The 20205-nt window shown below is 41.8% G+C and overlaps 1 protein-coding gene across 1 annotated transcript in view; it reads right to left on the bottom strand.

Annotated features, from left to right (window-relative positions):
• The window catches only part of agbl1 (AGBL carboxypeptidase 1), a 149092-nt gene that overhangs the window by 61034 nt on the left and 67853 nt on the right, over positions 1-20205 (bottom strand). Inside the window, exons 13-19 of the mRNA XM_031868067.1 lie at positions 19127-19393; positions 11738-11821; positions 11511-11591; positions 11172-11320; positions 5804-5891; positions 5261-5393; positions 977-1130 (exon numbers count right to left, since the gene is read on the bottom strand). Coding sequence (XP_031723927.1) covers positions 977-1130; positions 5261-5393; positions 5804-5891; positions 11172-11320; positions 11511-11591; positions 11738-11821; positions 19127-19393 — 956 coding nt within the window. The remainder of the gene's footprint in view (positions 1-976; positions 1131-5260; positions 5394-5803; positions 5892-11171; positions 11321-11510; positions 11592-11737; positions 11822-19126; positions 19394-20205) is intronic.

Raw genomic sequence — 20205 nt, forward strand, 5'->3', positions numbered from 1 at the left:
CTTTTAACTGGTTATGAAACAGTCTCAATGTCATACTAATGCCTCTATAGGAGCTACATCAGTGAACGAGACCATCAGAGAGAAGATTGGCTCTTTCTATATAGTTATTCTTAATGCTCGTCATTGGTGCCACCTGGTCAGATTCTGGTAACATTAGATGAATCATGCAGGTTCACCAGGAAATTCTTCAGCTCAGACTCCGATTCAGATCCGGCTTCGCTGCAGACCTGCAGTCTGAAGCGCCGGCAGGCAAGGCAAACCACGTTTTTTCCTAAACCTAACCAAGTAGTTCTGTAATTGCTCGTGCACCTGGACATTTGTAGGAAAACTCACAAGAAACCTTTCGTGAGATATCGTATGAACCGTTACATCAGGAAACCATGGTTTACTGGAGGTAACTGTGAGTGCAGTTTACAGTAAATCCATTTGAACTTCATAGTTTCATTTAAAAATGCATCAATGGTGAAATCGATCAGTTGATTTTCAATTCCTGAAACGTTGACTGTGCTGGAGCATTTGGGGGACAATGACAAGAGAAAATGGCATAATTGCTATGCACAAATGCCCAGTGTGTAATAGCAGCTACAGTAGTTGGGTATAATATTATGCTAATGTAGATATGCTGTGATGAATCTCATATGGTTTTCTCCTAAACAAATTATTTCTTCATATTTCTGACTGCCAAGGATCACTGGCTTTCAATTAAGCACTGAGAAACAAACAAAGCGTGGGATATCTGTCTCTGTCAGGATGGATGGCTGGCTGTTTGTCTCCTTTTGTCTGTCTCTCACACGCACGCACACACCTGTACACTCTGCACATAAACAAAAACACTGCAATAATAGCCTGCCCACACACACACACACACACACACACACACACCATCAACTCAATACCAAATGGATGCCTCCCTGTTTATATGACCTCCAGCACTCTGACCCTTAATCCAAGCACACACGCACACAGCAGTACTCACGGAGTTGGTGCATGTCTATCCAGCTCCTGCTGGCAGGACAGGCAGTGATGGTGACCACGGGACACGGGTTTCCAGCCAAAGTGCCACAAAGAACCTGCTGCTGGAAGAACACCTTGGCGGGGTCCACTGATTTCTGCAGCACCTTCAGGTGAGCCTGACGGACACAAGTGTGTTGAGTTGGCATGTAGGTCCTGATGTAGACATGCATATACAGTGCAGCCATTTACAGTGACATGATTTACATTGTAATGTCTCTGTATTCACATCTTATTGTCTCCTAATGTTTATATGAAATCAACATAATAAGTAAGTAACTATCTTGACATATTTCATTTTTCCTACATTATCCATCTGTGGCAACTAAAGGAGTATTGATGCTTTTATTGTTCCCTTTAAACAACTAAAATATTTGCAGGGTTTTGGGGGCATTTCACAGATCCCCGTGCTGAGACATGTCGTCGTTTTGGTTCAACTGTTGAACAAGTCAATGTTGACTTGAGGAATGAGATGGGATGCATAAACATTTCACCAAAACCAACTTTCCCCAATCTTGAGGGTTCATGTGAGACACAGAGCTCTCCAAGTCAGTGTAAGCTGGCTAGTCGCCAGGAAAAAATGGGAGAGAGACGTCTGGAATACCCTGTTAAGCCACCGGGACCAGGCCCCGGATAAGCAGAAATGATAATGGATGAATAATGGAATGGGCGTTTTTGCATTCAGGCCGAGCAAGTGGTGTTTTACAACGAACAATATGCAGTGCAAGTCACGTATCTGGAGCGGTATAATAAACAGTATTAAGACCAAGAAAGTCCACTATGGACAGCTAGGAGGGATGATGGATGGGACAAACAAACACAGGACTTTCACCTAGGAGACCACTGTTCATGTCGTGCGCAAAGGTAAAAGTTGAGTTTACTCTTGTTATGTAACTCTATGTAAGAAAGTCTGCGAAGGACATGTTATAGACGGTAGTTGCGTTGATACGGTTGTTCTGGTTGTTACTTTATGTTGTTACGTTATTATTTTAACACAAACCATGATGCTTCTTCTTGCCTTAACTAAGTACTTTTGTTGCCTAAACCGAACAAATCCTTTCACAAAGTTAACCGACGTTGTATTGTGCGTTTCTGCAAGCCTGATACGAGCCTGATTTCTGGTCTGTCAACGTATCCTGTGGTTTACGGAAACATACAATGCCAAGATATTTTCTGGTGACCGGGTTGGTATGGCATTTCTATGGTATACATACATTAAAAGGAAGATTAGGAAGTAGAGGGCCCAGGACTTTGGCCTCTGATCCATTAGGTGTGCACAGTAAATCTTTCCAATACAAAATACCTCTACTCAGATGCAGTGGTGGGCCGTCAGGGCCAGCAAAGCCTTCTCTGCTGGCCTAAACAGAATCACAAAATTATAGCTATTTTATAATTTAATAATTTTTTCACAAATACACTACATGTATTATAATTATTTTTCCCATTAGCTTATTTTGTCAGTGCGCAGGTAGACTTTGCAGATTAAAGTAAATGGGGACGATATTGTTGATAGTCATAGTGTTCAACCAATCACATTTTTAGTTTGACATGTTGGGCGTATTCTTTGACGTGCGAGAGCTACCGAGGTAGTCTACAAGTACATCAGCATTAACGTGCAGCTCAGCATTAACATGCGGCGTGATTGGTCAGTGGGCTAGCGTGACTGTTTTGAGGCTGAAGCAGCTAGCATAACTTAGAAGTAGTAGTAACAGTTCAAGTTGAAAGATACAGTATGTAAGAAGTTATGATATTGACATGACATTTTTAGCATTTTGCTTAGTGTAGATTTTTTATTTTTTTTACCTAGCTTTGTTTTTTTAACACTCAATGGCTGAATGAGGAGAAACAGATTTTTCAAGGAGGACATTTCAAGAAAAAATGGACATCATAAGAAAGGGTCGGCCAACCCCACAGCTAGCAGCCCTGACCCAGCCAGGAAAAGGATTTGTATGAACGGTATTCCTGGCTAACAGCGTCGGAGAAGCGTTGCACATTTTATGGCTAAGAATGCGTTTTATTTGCGACTGAGCGTCTTGGTGTTTGGAGCTGTTTGGAGCTACGCTACGCTAACCTCAGTTGGCTAACCAAGGCAGCAACACGACACCATAGCACAGTAGGACACTTACAAGCTACGGTGTTTTTGAAAACTTTTGGAGAGACCCGAGTGGATCTACAACTCAACGAACACTTTCACAGGAGGACCTCTGGCTGGAACTGAACCGCACCGATGTTCTGTACAACCGCATCGATGTTCTGTACAACCGCACCGATGTTCTGTACAACCGCACCGATGTTCTGTACAACCGTGTCATTAAACTCTTTATAAACAAAGAAAGGAGGATGGACTTTGTCTTTAAGTGAACAGTAGCTTTGGTAAGTGAAGTGCTTTTGTGTTTTTACTAGTGCTGGGCAAGTTAATGCGTTAATTTTGCGTTAACGCATTCATTAATTAACGCCGACAATTATTTTATCGCGCATTAACGCATTTTTAAAATTTATTATAATTTGGGTTTTTTTTTGTTTTTTTTTTAAAGACAAGAAACAATACATATACATAACAACAAGAGGATGACAAGAACAGTGGGATAAAAGCCAGCAAACATCCTATAGTCAGTTGTGTGTGTGTGTGTGTGTCCTTGAGCCTTTTGAGATGGGAAAAAAAAAAATAATAATAATAATAATCATTAAAAAACAACAACAAAAATCGCGATTAATCGCAAAAAATCCATGTGATTAATCGCGATTAAATATTTTAATCGTTGCCCAGCGCTAGCTTTTACATCTGCAGTAGCGTTACTACTGTGTGCATTTGTCTATGGTGTCGTTTTTATGATATGGTTAATATTGTTCCCTCTGATATTTGAATGGCTCGTGCCCTTGAGTGTACGGTGGAATGCGTGTTTTAGCACCGCAGTGTTGCTGGAATGTTTTGTCATGCTTTGTTGTCATGTGACTGGTTCTTGTGAGTTTGTTCTTGTCATTGTGTTAATTACGTTGATTTTGACAATATACATTGTCCGTTAATGACGAAGCATCCCGTCATGCGCGGGTTAGGGTCGCACATTTGATTCTCTGTTTGGGGTTTTGTTTTCTTTTACAAAGTAAGAATTATGGTCTAGAGAAATGGGGATTGTGTGGCGATTGCTTTAGCCCTGTTTGAATCAGTAGGGATCAGCTAAACACTGCGGGGAGAGTTTGTAGCCTGTGTGCTGCTGTTGGTTTTCCTGCTAAGCTAGTTTAGCATCGCCTCCCAGAACACACGCGCCTCACCTCACCAGGGTACAATGTTTTGTTTCCGGGGTCAGAGTTTATCTTATGTGGTGGATTGCCAGGTTGAGCGAAGTCCACTGAAAACATTATATTGCCCATAATTTAAGCTTCTGCATTTTCTAAATGATATAGTATTATTCAAACGTATCGTTCGGTTCGTAAGCCTCGTACCGAACGGTTTAATACGAATACGTGTATTATTACACCCCTAGAAACAAATAATAACCCGTAGCTGTGGCGTCATAATGAGGTTATTATGAGGTGGTTCAACTGTAGAAGGACAGCACTGAAGGCCCAGGTATAAAATGCACGGCCCGCCACTGCTCAGATGAAATGGCTCGGACCCATGACAAGGTTCTATAAACACTGTTGCTTTGGATTTTGATTCTTTAGTCTAAACATTTCCGTTCTTCTGGCCCATGAAAGAGGACTTGTTATCACTTTATAACATTTACCGTCATATTCATCTCTTGTTGCAAAAAATTTATGTAAGGCTGGAGAGAAATCCCAATAATCAGCATTACCGTATTGGTTGCAGGAAATGAGCATTATAATCAATGTCCCGTGGCCGCTACACTGATTTATGATTACATTTGCATACCAGCAAGGTTGCGTGGAACTCAGCTGAAGGAAATATATACACATGAATTATTTAAGCAATTACAGATCGACTTTTTGAAAGAAGCTTCATTTGTAATATATATTATATATGTGTGTACTGTGGCTTCCAACCGACAAGAATGATTCCTGTTTACCATACTAACAGCCTTTTAACTCTTGTCTTTGTGTTGAAATTGGTTTTAGGTCTTCATTGTTTGGGTTCCCAAAGACCTCACTGCTGTAATAACGTTGACTTGACTAGTTGTCCTTCAGAGGATTATCATGGGTTTTTATTTCAAATGTTCAGCTGTAAAGTAACTCCAGAAGTAAAGGATAGAAAACACAAAAGAGATAGATGGTTGGTGGGGTGGATCAGTACCTTCAGAGCAGAGTATGTGTAGGGATAATGGTAGGCCAGGTAGCAGACGTCCTCATTGTGTTTGAAGGTGATGGTAAAGGTCAGAGTATAAAAGGTCATTCTCCTTCTGCCTCGAGCTGGACAAAAGTGGTTTCTGGAGGAGAAAATAGAGGGATTGACAAACATTAAGTTAAGTTATGTGAAGATGAAAGATCGTGTCTGTGAGGTTTCTATCTTTAGCACTGAGTGCTCTAGTGCAGGACTACTTTGCTCTTCAGACACCACTTAGCATTGAAACTGCTCTTTGTCATTGACCTTTCTTTTGTTGGAGTTCTAACGTGAATCAATATCATGCTGTGTCATATGTTAAAACACTGAGTTATGACTTCAGTCATTCAGGCTTCGTGTGTGTCCTGAAAAAGAGACGCTGGCACAATTATAGTTATCTAAGGGGTCAAAATTCTTTCTCTCTAAGTGATTGGATTGCCAGCATCATCTAAAATGCTATTTGTAGTTTACAGCAGAAGAAAAAAACCACATTGGTTTTGTGAATTTCATTCTCACCTGAAATAACAAATTTCAGTCCCGGTCCTGACCCAGTGTGGTCTACCTTCCAGAGCTTCCCTTACTGAGTACAGCACGGGCTGCATTCCTGCAGTGCACACAGACACACACACAAACAGATAGACAGTTAGCCACATGGAACAGCATGTAATCAGGTGTAACAGCAGTGAAACTAGTAGAAATTGATAGTAATGCTGCAGTGTCACTGTCTCTATAATATTATTATGTATGCTATATAATATTAAAATGTTCATCTTTGATGTAAGATTGTACATACATTGATATATTTTATTTAGAAAAACAAAAAAGTACAAAGAGACACAAAATTATCAGAAAGAGCCACAAAAGAACTACAAAGAGACAAAACAACTACAGAGAGAGAAAACCACCATGATGAGACACAAATCCACAGAGAATCTTAACGACGACAAAGAGACACTCACAAAACATTCACAATAGTTCTAAGATGTTTGGGGTGTTTGCTGAATCTGCCAGTCGGAGACTTACCCCCAAGTTTCCTGACTGTCAAAAACACAATGAAGAATGATGACCTTGTATCTAGGACCCCGAACTCTCTCCCTCAGTAACCACAGTCTTTTTCTACGGTGGATATTTTGCCCCGAGGCTAGAAAAGTTAAAGAGACATCGCTTCTTGTTGAACCAAAAAAAAAAACAGCATAAAATCTCCAGGGGTTAAAAATAGATAGTTGTTGGATGGATTTGTAGCCTGCCAGATAGCACATTGCAATCTTCCAGAAGAAAAGCCATTTTCTGTACAATGGGATAGGGACTATTTTGGACGAGCCGCCTTTACTTTCTACTCATTGGCTCCTTCCTGAGATGAAACCGATTTCCCCGGTGGACGTTAAAAAGAGCTATTTTCCGGTACAAAGGGCATTGTATGAATCAGGGTGTAGTAAATGTGTGTGGAAGAAATAAGATTGCTGCTGGAGGTACTGAGTGTGCTTTGCAATGCCTTTTTGTCTGTGTGTGTATTTAGCTCTAGCGGATGGCCTATTATAGTTGGACCCACTGCTGAGCCTGTAGAGCTGTCTTCAGAATGAGAGAGAATAAGAAAAAGCATGGCGAGGGGTCTGCCCCATTAGCCCCCACACTGTGTGTGTGAGTGTATGTATTGGACAGAGACTGAGCTCTGATAGAGGGTCAGAGTGCAAAAGGCCATTTAAATAAGAAAATCCCACTGATTGATGCTACATCCATACTACTCCGTTTCTACTCCATTTCTACTTGGAAGCAGAGTTGTCAAATAGAAACGACCTCCGTCCACACGGGAGTTTCAGCATCATTCTCGAGTTGATCTGCATCCACACGGCAGCCTTCGAAGGCGGACAGCACGTGACCATTAACGTACACTGGGCATGCGCGTGACGGTGTAAACAGGAAGTAGATTGCTTGCTTAGTTAAAAAAAAAAATACAACAGAGTAATAAAGTAGTCTTCAATAATGAAAGGTTGTATTTGATACTTAAGATCTTCCTCTATAAACTCAAACAGACAGTTCGTGGAAAGTTTTATTTTTCAGACATAGTTACAGCGCTGCGGGTCTATCTCTCTCTCTCTCTCTCTCTCACATCAGGGGATAAGCTGGGTCACCCAACAGAAAAACAGGGACAGCATCTTCGCCCTCTATCAATTACTTAGGGCATGGGGGAATTGCTCCATCTTTTAGGGCACAACTCTAGCTCTGAACATCATGTAACATGTCCGAGTAGCTAGCTTCTAAGCTAATTTTAACATTACCGCCAATGGGGAAATGCTAACCGCGATTAGCATTAGCGAATATAATATATCTTCGTACATCTTTTCATGCTTCATACAGACATACTTACAGACTAAGGTCTCTCAAGGCTACCTAACGGAAGAAGTAAAACGAAGCAGCGTGTCTTCTCATTAGAATCTAAAAACAACGAGGCACTAACTGTTGTTGTAACTGGTAGCTCTGAATAGCATTTACGGCTAACTGGCTTGGCCGCTCCATAGGGCTGATGACGCCGCTGGTCACGGCGCTCGCTAATCGCCCCAATAACAGCTGCGTCCTCCACAGAAATGCAGACTTTCAAGCAACGCTTGAAATTAGTTATCCATGTTGAAATGAATTACTGGTCGCCCTGGCTGTTTGTTTTCTTCCGGGTACAGGTCACGTGATAGTGAGTGTGACGAATCAGGGACGGAGACGTCATGGCTGCTAATAACCAATCCAGTAGCGAGCACGGGTGTGGGCTAATGTTTACAAACACACATCCATTTCCGACCGTCCACAAGCAACCAAAACCCCAGAGTTTTCAAATACCTCCAACCTCGGGGGAGTTTTCAGACTCCTCCGTTTAGGGTGCTCCAAAACTCCGGCGTAGTGTGGCCGCTCAGTGTAAACGTAGCCAATACGGAGTAAAAACGGAGTAATGTGGACATGGCCTGAGTAGAGGGTAATACAGCAACATGGCTCTATTGATTGAGGTCTGTTTTTATGTCAGCTCAAGGGGTATATATCAAATATATAGTCACCACACCTTTCAAAGGGACTTAGAGTATGTATTGGACATGAAGCAATGAAGAATGATGTTGCACTTTTTAAATAAACGTTTTGAATTGATTCTTACAGGCAGAGGACCAACTATTATGACACTGAACAAGAGCAGCATCTGGCAGTCTGTCTCAGCTAAATTGTTGTATTGCCTAAAATACTGTGAGCTACATTATTGAGTTTCCTTTTTCGTGAAATGCCCTAAGTAAATTTGAGTTCCCTCTTGTAAACAGTTATGCAGTGTATATGTCCAAGGCTTTTATTGTTAACGGACAGAGGTATGCGCTGCCTTTGTCAAGATTGAAAGGAGTAATAAAGTTTGCCCTTCTTGTTCGGACTCCAGAGCCTGCATGTTGTTGCTCTATAATACTTGTGAGTACTACAGTGTACTTTCCGCTAAATGTAAATCGGACGATGTATTTATTCCCGGTGCGAAAGCTGAAGCTGAAAAAAACATTAAGTCGCTTTCTCGCCACGTACAAGTTGTGTTCTGTGTGAAAGTATTCAGGACAAAAACATTGCAAATGACATGCAAATAAATCACTCGAAAAAGAAAAAATATAACACCGCCAGTAAGTAAAGGCTCTAAAACGACTTTGTCAAATACATTATGAGTAGTCTTGTGTGAGCTTTTTACATTTACTCCTTGTAAAAAAGTGTCACGTCATCCTGCCTAAATCAGCTCAGGGAGAAATTTGACTTTTTGTATGAAAATGGAGGAATTCAAAAATGTTTTTTGAATGCTATTCCGATAGATGCTTACAATAGAAAAGTGAAAGCCGTCAGGAGAACAAGACTGTAAAAGCTCATCAGTGCTATTATCATTTTCATACTGTAGTCTCTATTAAAGTATGCTGTATTAGCTATTAGCAGCCCTCTTAACTATCAACAGATTACTTGTATACGGAAGAAAACAATTATTTGCAATGGACATCAGAGATAATAATATCCATCACACTGAATTATATCCATGGGTTTCACAACTGTGTTCACATTTCACTGAGCTATGAAGAAAAAAAGGAGAGAGACGTTTGACTTTAACTCCCATCAGGCAGTATCTTTGCCTCTCCTTAAAACCTTCCCCCCTTGGGAGGCTTTCGTCTTTATTCAGAAGGATGCTATAAATAAATGAGCACAGTGAAGATTCCACTCCCCACCTCCTGCTGTAATGCTAATCCAAACTGGTATTAACAAAAAGAAGTACTGTCTCTGCAGAGAAACAAAGGCCACTCTGAAGCGAGGTCCGGGTGTGCAGTGTGCATGCGAGCGCTATTGCTTTGGACAACCACCCGCACAGCTGTCTGCATATTTACAGATTTCTGTGCACCCTGCATTGGCGCGTGTGCGTATGTCAACAGCAGTTGCTTTTCTAGTAGATGCGTAGTTAGCGTGTTTGCAGGCGAGTACACACCAAATGTTTATGGACGCATGAAAAAATTCCAACCCGTTCTCACTACCTGTATGGGACTGCCCATCAGGGTGGCACCATTCATACACCTGCGGGAGCAATTTGGGGATAAGTGTCTTGCCCAAGGACACATGGTTTAGCGGAGCCGGGGATCGGACTGCCGATCCTCTGATTGAAGACCGACCCTGCTCTACCACTGAGCCACAGTCGCCCGACAAGCAAGTGTTGTTGGATGAGCCAAACAACTACAGAACTTTGACCCAGGAGACCTGTGTTCGTGTCCACTGTGTAACCATAAGTCAACGTGGACCATTTAGTCACGTCAACCGAGCTCTTTTCCTAACCCTAAGTTTCTTTGCCTTAACCTAAATTATCTGTGAAGACGGAACTTTATTTTGAAAAGACACATATGCATATAGCGAGCAACGTCCCGACACGACCAAAACTGACGCTAGAGGGGTACATGGAGCCCCATGGGTTGATTATTAGGACCATTGACCAAGATGCCATATTTGACAAGTTGCGACTGAGAATGTGTGGGGCAATTCATGTTTGCAACTACATGTATGCCCTCACAGTCAGGTGTCTGGAGAAAAAAAAAGACCTGGGACTTGGCAGACTGACCACTGGCTAGAGCTTGTTTGCTGTACATGAACTAAAACCTCTCTAGCGCGGAAAGAGGTGGAGTTGGATGATGATCAATAGCATCTGAATACAACACAGGACTTGGAACCAAACTTGTAATTCACAGGGTGTTTCCAGGCAATTTCAAGCAGGGGAGGAGAACTGCTGACCTCAACAACAGGGGATGTAATCAGAATGAAAAAGGAGCACTTTAAGGAACTGCTCGCAGCTGACATGCCCTTGCAGAGGTCCCTCAGGTAGGAGGCCTCACAGTAACATTAGTTCCTCAAACTAGGACAAGCTAATGACCTCAAGGTACACATCATTGGTCGGCATTACAAACGGTACACAAATAAGTGTCCGTTAACTGGTGACTCCAAGCCAAATGCGCTGTGGTTGCACGTAACGGTGGCTGCTGTGTCCTCATGAAAGCCTTCTGTTTTACTTTAATCAATTTTAAATACATACTCACCTGTGTTTTATTATCGACGCCAACCATTTACGCAGGTTACTATAAGCAACCGTGGACGCATCTGGCTGAAAGTCACCGGTTAAGACTGTTAGCGGACAGTACAGCCACTACAGCTTGCCATCGCAGTAATGGCGACACTGCTAGATGGCAAATCACACAAAGCGGTTGCTAGATTCGTCTGTAAGAAGTTGTGGAAAAAACACTACCTCGTAACATCATTGAATCATGGATAATGCATCAAAGTGTAAACTTGAATGAGACTTTAATAATTTGTAAAGGATGTCATTACAAAACACACACAAACACACACAAAACCTTCTCACCATAGTTAAACTGGCTGTTGCTCTTCTCACAGTTGATGACATTAAAACGGTAGGGAACGTCTGCCACCATGTTACTGACTTCAAAGTAGAACCACTGGGTGTGCTGGCTACTGTTTGCGTCTGCATTCAGTATGAGGTCATATTCATATCTACGGAAGAGAAGAAGACGAAACAAGACACATGCTATAGTGGTTGTATCAGTGTTGAATGTGGGCCTACTGTGTAAGGACTACATAGAAGTAATAATACCATTCTGCTTCTCATTGACTTACTGTACTTGACCTTGTGCTCATAGTGTTTGTGTGTGTGTGTGTGTGTGTGTGTGTGTTCCGTCCATACCTGCGGACCTGAACAGCCTTCCTTAGGTTCCCACATTCAAACTTTGAGAAAAACCTCAAGGAATCAGATGGACACTGGAGACTTACAGACAAAGAGACAGAGCGGATTTAAGGGCATATTATTTAATTTCCCATTTGAGCAACTAATGAAAGATAATCCAAACATTAATCTTGTACAGCTTAATGCATGTCTGTATTGTGTTTGTGCATGTATATATGTATACCAACCTGCTGTCTTCCAGGTCAAACACTACCTGGTTGATGATTCCATCAGTAGTGAGGAAGCGTTGGGCATCCTCAAACGCTTTCTGCCTGATAAAAGAAAGCACAGGCATGAATATCTTAACATTGAGAATGTCCCTTCAATATATCTTAGTACAAGGAACTTTAATTTGGTGTTGATTTTGGCGGTCCCTGTGGACAAAAGCGTTTCCGGACGAAAGCCTCTCATTTTACTAGAGCAGGATCTGACAGTCTGCCCATTACTGATTCTGGTTGTTCCGGGCCTCCCTTCCCTTCAGCGGACCCAGCAATACGGCCTGGGGCTCCAGCAGCCTGGTGTTAGTTTTGGCCCCCAGCAGGGACCGTGGGATCCGCCAGGTAAAGCCCTGCTCCTGGCCTCCCACCGGAGCTCAGACTGCAGATGGAAGGCGGCAGCAAAGTCGGATCTGGCTATGTCGGTGGTTTGTTGGTCGCTGCCGGACCGGTGGCACCGATGACGAGCATTAACAGTAAGTATAAGAATCAGCAAATCGTCCCGCTGATGGTCTCGTTTGCTTATGTAGGTCATATAGGGCTATCAGTATTACAATGAGACTGTTTGATAACCAGTTTAAAGTTCCTTGTAGTAACTTTAAAAACCTAGATGTGATATATAAATTAGTTGGGGGTCACAAGACGTTTTGACAGAAGTACGGGAAGTTTAAATGAGACGCCAGAAAGTATTGATGATTTCCAAGGCAGGAAACACTTGGACTAGTTTTCAGTAGAGCACAAGCTTTCTAACCACATTCACTTTGTCAACACTGTCACTTCACCAACCAATAAAACCACTACTGTGAAACCAGGGCCACATTGTAGCTCACACACACCACAGTAAAAACTATATAGTAAAGTTCTTTTCCCTATTTAGTCAAGATGCATTTAATTGGAAAACATGTCGGACAGAAGAAAATTGGAATAGGACAGAAAATGCAATAAAGATATGCAACAGGCTTTCTTGTCTGATTTGGTCTGAAAACGAGCATGACAGCAACTGTGCACTGGTTTCTTGCTATCTGGTCTGAAGTACTTCTTTCAGGTTCTGTACTTAAAGGAATAGTTCAAGGCAAAGTGAAGCAAATTCATTTATCTAGCACAATTCATACCTCAAGGCAACGCAAAGCGCTTTACAGATTAGACAGGTGAAAAGCACAAGAAACAAATGATAAAATATCAATGAAAGCAAACAGGCAAGGAGTAAAAACAATAAAAACTATTGAACAAATCATTAAAAGCACACAGAATAAAAATAAAAAGCAAATTTATTTGATTCAAATAAAAATGAATAACAGGAATGGCAAACAGGTACAGTAGGTCTTTCGCTTGGATTTGCTCACTAGAGGCATGCCTGAGGTTCTTTCTGTATCAGAAGATTTGAAAAGTGTCTTGGACCTAAACTGTTCAATGATTTGTGAACAAGCAGTAGTACATTTAAGTTGATTCTGTGAGAAACCGTAGAAAATTTCAAATGCCTTTTTAGTCCTTGTTAAAATCCTGGCAGCATCATTCTGGATTAGCTGAAGCTGTTTGATGGTTTGTTTGTCTTAGCCAGGCCACCTTAAATCAATACAACGTTTATACAGTATATTGCTCCATGTTGGCAGGCTCCCATGAAAAGCTTTCAATCCAATTGCACTAAGAGGAACAGAGTGCCTAAAAGTGAAAAAAAGCATGTTCAAGCCACCAAAACACCCCAAGTTGACCTTTTTTAAAGTCAAGGACTCAACAGTTTACAGCACCGTGTTTTACTGTTAGTCTTTGCAGAAAAGGCAAGGCTTTCTGAGGGAAACCCCAAATGTTAGACAAATGCTTTAACAAATGATTCACATGACCACTCTTTGATCTGCCATCCCTATGACTAAGGTTGGACAAAAGAAAAAGACCAACGCTGTCATATTTCTTGTGGGCCTGTGTTGGTTTTCCATTTAAATTTCTACAGCTAACACACAGCATTAACCACTCTAAAGGTAATATTCTGTGTAAAAGTGTTTTTTCCTCCCTGTTTTCAACAACAGCCTGGTCAGCGCCATGATATTCTGTTCTTTAAACATTTTGAAAAACTAAATAAGCAAAGTAGTCCCATGGACAGAGGCAGAGTGGACTGGAGGAAAACATCAGGGTTAGAAATGAGACGGAGCTTGAAAGGTTGCTCGCATTCGGCCTTATCTCACTCTACACCGGAGACAATTTAGTCGCAAAGCAGCCCGAACAAAAATTGCATTGACATTATTTCTGTTAAGCGACTGCAAAACTGCAAAAATGTTTTTGTTTTATTTCAATGTGAGCGGCAACAGACATAATTAGATTAAGTTCAGAGGGAAATTGCATCTTTAACATTTTTAAATGTCAGCGTCTGTTTGCCTCTTGAAACTGCTGAGAAAATGTCTCGGAGGAGCGACATTAAAAAGTGCTCTACGTACACACACACACACTCCTCTATATACACACATATAACAATAACAACATATGTGCAGATTTAAATTACACTCATATAGCCACACAGCTCAAGTAACAATAGACACAATTAAAGGTTTAATACATAAATTAAATATAATTACCGCCTCGAGGTTGTATGCCTCCGCCAATCATGTCTGTCTAAAGTGTCATCACTTTATCTTTTTATCCTATTAGACATTTATGTGAAATTCTCATAATTAGCATATCAATACATTAGTTATGGACAAAAATGTTGTGAGGTAACAGTGACATTTGTCCACCCAAAAAATCTAATCAGTTCCTACTTGAATCCAAGTGGACGTTGGTGCCAAATTTGAAGAATTCCCTCGAGGCCTCCCTGAAATATTGCATTCACAAGAATTGGAAAGACGTGAGGTCTCAGTGAGGTTTAACCGCCAAAATCTCATTAGTTCATCCTTGAGTCCAGCTGGATGTTGGTGCCAATTAGAATAAATTACCTCCAGGCGTTCCTGAGATTACGTTCACGAGAATGGACCGGACTTTTGTACAGATGGACGGACAACCCAAAAACATAAAGCCTCTGGCAACGGCTGTCGGCAACATTTCCATATTTCTATTTCTAGAGAAAATTGTTTCATTCAATATTTTGGAAAAAAAACATTTAAAACAAGACAAATCAACCTCAGGGTAGCAAGAAAATTACATTATTTTATGCATATGTACCAGAGCCAGATGTTTGGCATCTTTTCTTGGCTGCTAGTTCATTAATGTCTGGGGTTGGGTTCTGTGGAAACCCTCACGATGGAGTGAAGGTGAGCATCAGTGAGACGACTCCTGTGTGGGTTTGTGTTCATCTTCACCACAGAGAAAAGCTGCTCACACAGGTATGTGCTTCCAAACATGCAGAGCATTTGAGCAGCATGTACGCGGAGTTAAGGCATCGTTTCGGGGTGAAGCTTGGAAACTGTGCAGCGCCCTCAGAGTCACACTTTGCTTTGAGTGTGTCAATACACTGGAGGTCTATCAGCTCCATTTGGAAGTGCACAGGTGCTCTTTCCACATCAACTGCAAACGTATTGCTGAGTAGTTCAATTTTAAATTTCTGAGCTGCAAAGTCGTCAAATCGCCGCGTGAACTCCGTGCCAAGTGCGCCCAGTTATCAGCAAAATGCACAGTCGGGAACACAGCGGTTGAGACAGGGTGTGTAAGTGTTTGATCCAAGTTTCCTTTCTGCATCTGAGTCTGCCACAGGCGCAGCTTGGCTTGGAAAGCTCTCACTATATCATACATGTCTGTGATCACATGTCCCCGTCCCTGAAGCTGGAGGTTTAGCGCAGTGATATGCTTCGTTATGTTGCACAAAAAGGCCAGCTCACATCACCACTTTTCGTCCTGGAGCTCTGTGGTGCGGCGGGCCGGTTATTATAGACATATGATATTTTCTCGCGGGCCGGATATAATTGTACCGAGGGCCAAATATATGCTGACAATATATTGATAAGTCTCTCAATTTGTTGATCCTTATAGGCTTTTCATCTGGGTTATTTTGTCCTGGGCCCAGTTTTCTGCATTTTTCCTTTTCAAATATTTCTCCATCGCTGTTCGTCTTGTCACCGCAACCTCTCCCGCGCGTCATTTCATTCTACTGTCTTAAATGAACACGGTCATTACTGCGCTACCTACTGCCAGAGTATTTATTACTTAGCCAGCCACTATATTGCAGGCTCAGGCGCTCAACAATGGCAAACTATTTGCAGCAACTAAATAATGTTTTTTGGACCGATTAAGGGAAATGGGACATTTTCCCACGGCACACCTGATGATCTCTCTCAGCACACTGGTGTGCCGTGGCACAGCGGTTGAAAATCATTGAATTAGAGAATCATTTGTGAAATACTATATTTTCATTTGTCAACAAATCTCATGTACAGACCCAAACCAACACTCTACAAACAAGTATTGTGTATCAAGGCCTGATAGCATATCCTCTTCCTCCGTGCCATAGAGCTCCATAGTTAAAAACATGTCAATGAGCCACACTGTTGCTCTGGGTGACAGTTACTACACACGTGTAGTTTTATTCCTACTCAATCCCACACACACCATCCCGCTGCCCCATATATTCACTAGAGCACCGAACATGGATTAATCCGCCGCTCAAAATAGTCCCCAACAAACTTTTAAATAATTAATTTCAATAAGGACTATTGATGAATACTCGGTGTTGATTACAGATGTTTCTTTTCCATTGTAATTCGATGCCAAAACATTTTTGGCCCTATTGCGTCATATGACAGAAATTGTCAAAATTGGTCCAGCACTCTTCCAGAGGGCTTTGGGATCACCTGAATCAACGGTGGCAGGAAGTCAGGTGATGAGTGAGATATCGTTTTGGACTGTTCACCCCCAGTTTTCTATCAATAGTTATGTGTTTTAAGTATGACCAGGAATCTTCCATAACTTTAACTGCATCTTAATTATTGTAACAATAACAACAATGGTCCGAAGTAAAGTACTTATTTGCAGCCAAACCACAATGTTACCATAAACCTAACCACACCTTTGCCACAGCATTGTGAAATCAATACAAAAAAGATTTATTTTTCAACAGTTTATGAAGGACCTGACATAGAACATACTTCCATGTGTCATTCTGGACAAACAACAAACTTTGGAGAACTTTGGCGTTGAGCAGCAGCTGTCAATATCTAACTCTGGGACAAAGGGATGGACTGACTACAAGGTCTAGACATGACTTTTTTATAAATATTGGAGCCAGTGGACATGACCCAGAACGAGTGCTGACGTTTGCCTTATCTAAACTCGGCACCACTGACGCCAACATTATCTACTCACATTAGAAATCTGTTTTTGAAAAAAAACCTCTGGAAAGACATTTAAACTTCCCTGTTTACCTTGTGTCCAGGTTAAGTGTTGTCCTAGAGAGCTGAGCTAATGGTCATGAATGACCTTTTCTTGTTTACAAGAACCAACCGGTACTTTGGAACTAAAATATAAAACCTGAAATTGACTCCGATGCTGAAAAAGAAAAACGGTGACACTCGCTATCAGCAGCAATCAGCACAGAGATGAAGACGACTGCATTGAAATGCATGGCACAGTGCAGAGAGTTTCACACAACATTTCTCTATCTTCTCCTCTCTTATTCTTTATATATTTTGTCTTGTTTATTGTAAAATAGTGTATGTACATTGAGAGCGGAGTGGAAACCGGAGCCAAATTCCATGTATGCGTACGCATACATGGAATGCGTACGCAGTGCTGCCATAGTTACATGAAGATAGATAGCACACCGACAAGAGGGAAGGAGGGAAGAAATCACAGGGACCGTTATGAACGTGGAAGCGGCAACGGCAGTGTCACGTCTGCTGGAGAGGAGGGAGATGGCTTAATAAAAGAAGGGATGGGGAAATAATGGAATGTGACAAGGAGACTGGGAGAAACAGTAGGGGTGTGGGATGATAGTAATGAGTGAGGGAGGGGGGGGGCATAGGTGGTTTGGAGAAGAAACGACGAGCAAAGCTAAAGAAGAAAAGAGTGTGTGGAGGGAGAGACTGATCCTCTGGCTCTGTCCTCATACAGGCTCAGGAGCAGCAGATTGCAGTGACACTGGGCCTCGTGCAACAATCACTCGAACAAACACACTCCTTCTTAAGTGGCTTGTACAAGTGATTTAGGAGAACTTGCAAAACATTTTCTTGAATTTTGAATATTCTGTCAGGTCACAATACAATTTCCGAATGATTTTGACCTGTAGTAGGAGTCGTGTGCGAGAGTCAACTTCTGCACTTGGACATGGATTGTATATTTATACTTTGAAGGAATTTTGAGTTTTAAAAGAGAGAATTATTCTTTTTGACTCTGCAACTACAGCCAAATATATTTGTAGATGTATACATGTAGCCTAATGATAACGCCATTGATTTAAATTGGCCATTGATGCTATTGTATAAACCTACATTATTAATATAACCATCTCAAATGATCTGACCAACCTCCCGTTGCAGTATTCGATGGCCTTGCTGTTTCTCGTATTGGGGCCATTTCTTCTTTCTTTTAGTGACAGTACAACTCTGAGGGGCATTATGTAGCATTAATAGCACTTGTTATTTTTCCCTATACCTTGTCTTTAGCAGGTCTCTTAATTCTGATGCTGACGCTGTTAAAAATGACAAGACTTTCCTTTTTGGATCTCCGAAAACAGGACTTCAATATAGGACAAAATGGGCAGGGCGGGTAGCCTTATATGGTATCATTGGGGCGTTAATTTACATATTTCACAGGTGGCATTCCTTAGGTTTAGTTATGTAAAGTAATGAGCAGTGTGGCACACTCGTACAAGAAAAAATTAAAGTTTGCTTAAGCATACGAAAATGTTCTCACTTGAGGTTCATTGTCCCTTATGGACTTCTGTTTCTACGGTGGGGAACGGAGAGTCACCCAAAACCTCGGGCCTTTCTCAATACTGGGCGACTGGGGCTAAGTGGAGAGCAGGGCCGTCCTTCGGCGGTTCGATCCCCGGCTCCACTAGTCGCATGTCGATGTGTCCTTGAGCAACACAATTAACCCCAATAAATTGCTCCCGTAGCTGTGCCAACGGTGTGATAGAATCTGAATTGTAAGTCGCTTTGGATGAAAGCGTCTGCTAAATGACTGTAATGAAATGTAATACCAAGTATGGACTTGTGTACTTTGGAGTATGGACTTGGGAGTCTGGACTTTGGAGCCCAGACTCGAGCGGTTCACACAAGTACAGTCAACCGGGTATCGGGGGGCATCCCTATCTATGACAATAAATGATTCTGAAAACAGTCTGTGACAGTTAACCAATCTTAAACCCATCTTTATGTCCATGTTACATGAACTACATTACTCCTCTACAGACATCCGGTAAGTGCTGTAACGAGCGTGGCATACCTCTGTATGTTGGGTTTGCGCGGGGCCATGGATTCATGTCCTGGCGGTGGTAGGTGCCCCCAGAAGTCCGGGAAAGCCAGGATGCTGAACCCTGGAATAGATTTGGTTTTGGCAGCTGCTGCGCGGTACAGCTTGGGCTCATGGTGGAGGATACAGGCTCCATGTCTCTCCAATAACCTGTCTATCATGGTACGATGGTGGGATTTGTCTGCATCTTCCTCCTCATCATCCTCATCTTCTCCTCTCTGACCTAGGGGGGCTTCATCCCTATAGGTAAAGAAAACAATCAGAAGGTCAGACTGCTAGAATTACCAATCAAAGGCAAACCAGTTTCAAAGGCGAGATGATCTGATGATTTGTGAATATTTATATATCTTTGTGAGACTTTCTAATTATGTTATCAACAGAGATGTTCCATGTCAAATTATATAAGATTTATAAACTGTCAAATTACTGTGGAGGAGCAGAATAATTTGTGCCAAAAGATTCGAAAGACACTCAAATTAACACGTTAACCACAGAGAGACATAAAATGACTACAGAGTTTTGCATCTCTTTCAGTCTGGAGGCTTTCCTCTTTGTAGGAGGGCCCAGGTGGCTTTTATTTGTCCGTGACTCCATGTCAGTGGAAATCAGACAATATGTTGGTCTTTCCCAAAGAAATCCCTGTAATACAACTCCTCATACTCAAACAGACATCTCTCAGTTGGAACATTACAGGACACAGCATGAGCTAGTAATAATGGATGGGATGTGAGGGGAACTGAAGAGGTAACGGTCAGCTATCAATGTCCATTATCAGTGTTGAGGCTTTACACTCAGAGTTTTCACTTGACTTCAGTTCATTCAACCAACTTAAATTCTGTTCCCCTGGCAATTTAATAACTCTGACGGCCCGCGGGCGGGCCGTCAGAGTGTTAAGTGTAGATTTGTGTTGTGTACACAACTGCTCTGTAACGATGAGTATTAATGTGATATCTCATTAGAAAGCTACGGTTCTTGTAATTCGATTTATGCAAACCATTTCAAGATACAATAACAACAGCAGGTACAGTTAACGTCTCTGTCAAACAAGCACT

Source organism: Anarrhichthys ocellatus, unplaced genomic scaffold (genome assembly GCF_004355925.1).
Source record: "Anarrhichthys ocellatus isolate YVR2014 unplaced genomic scaffold, GSC_Weel_1.0 scaffold41, whole genome shotgun sequence".
NCBI lineage: Eukaryota > Metazoa > Chordata > Actinopteri > Perciformes > Anarhichadidae > Anarrhichthys > Anarrhichthys ocellatus.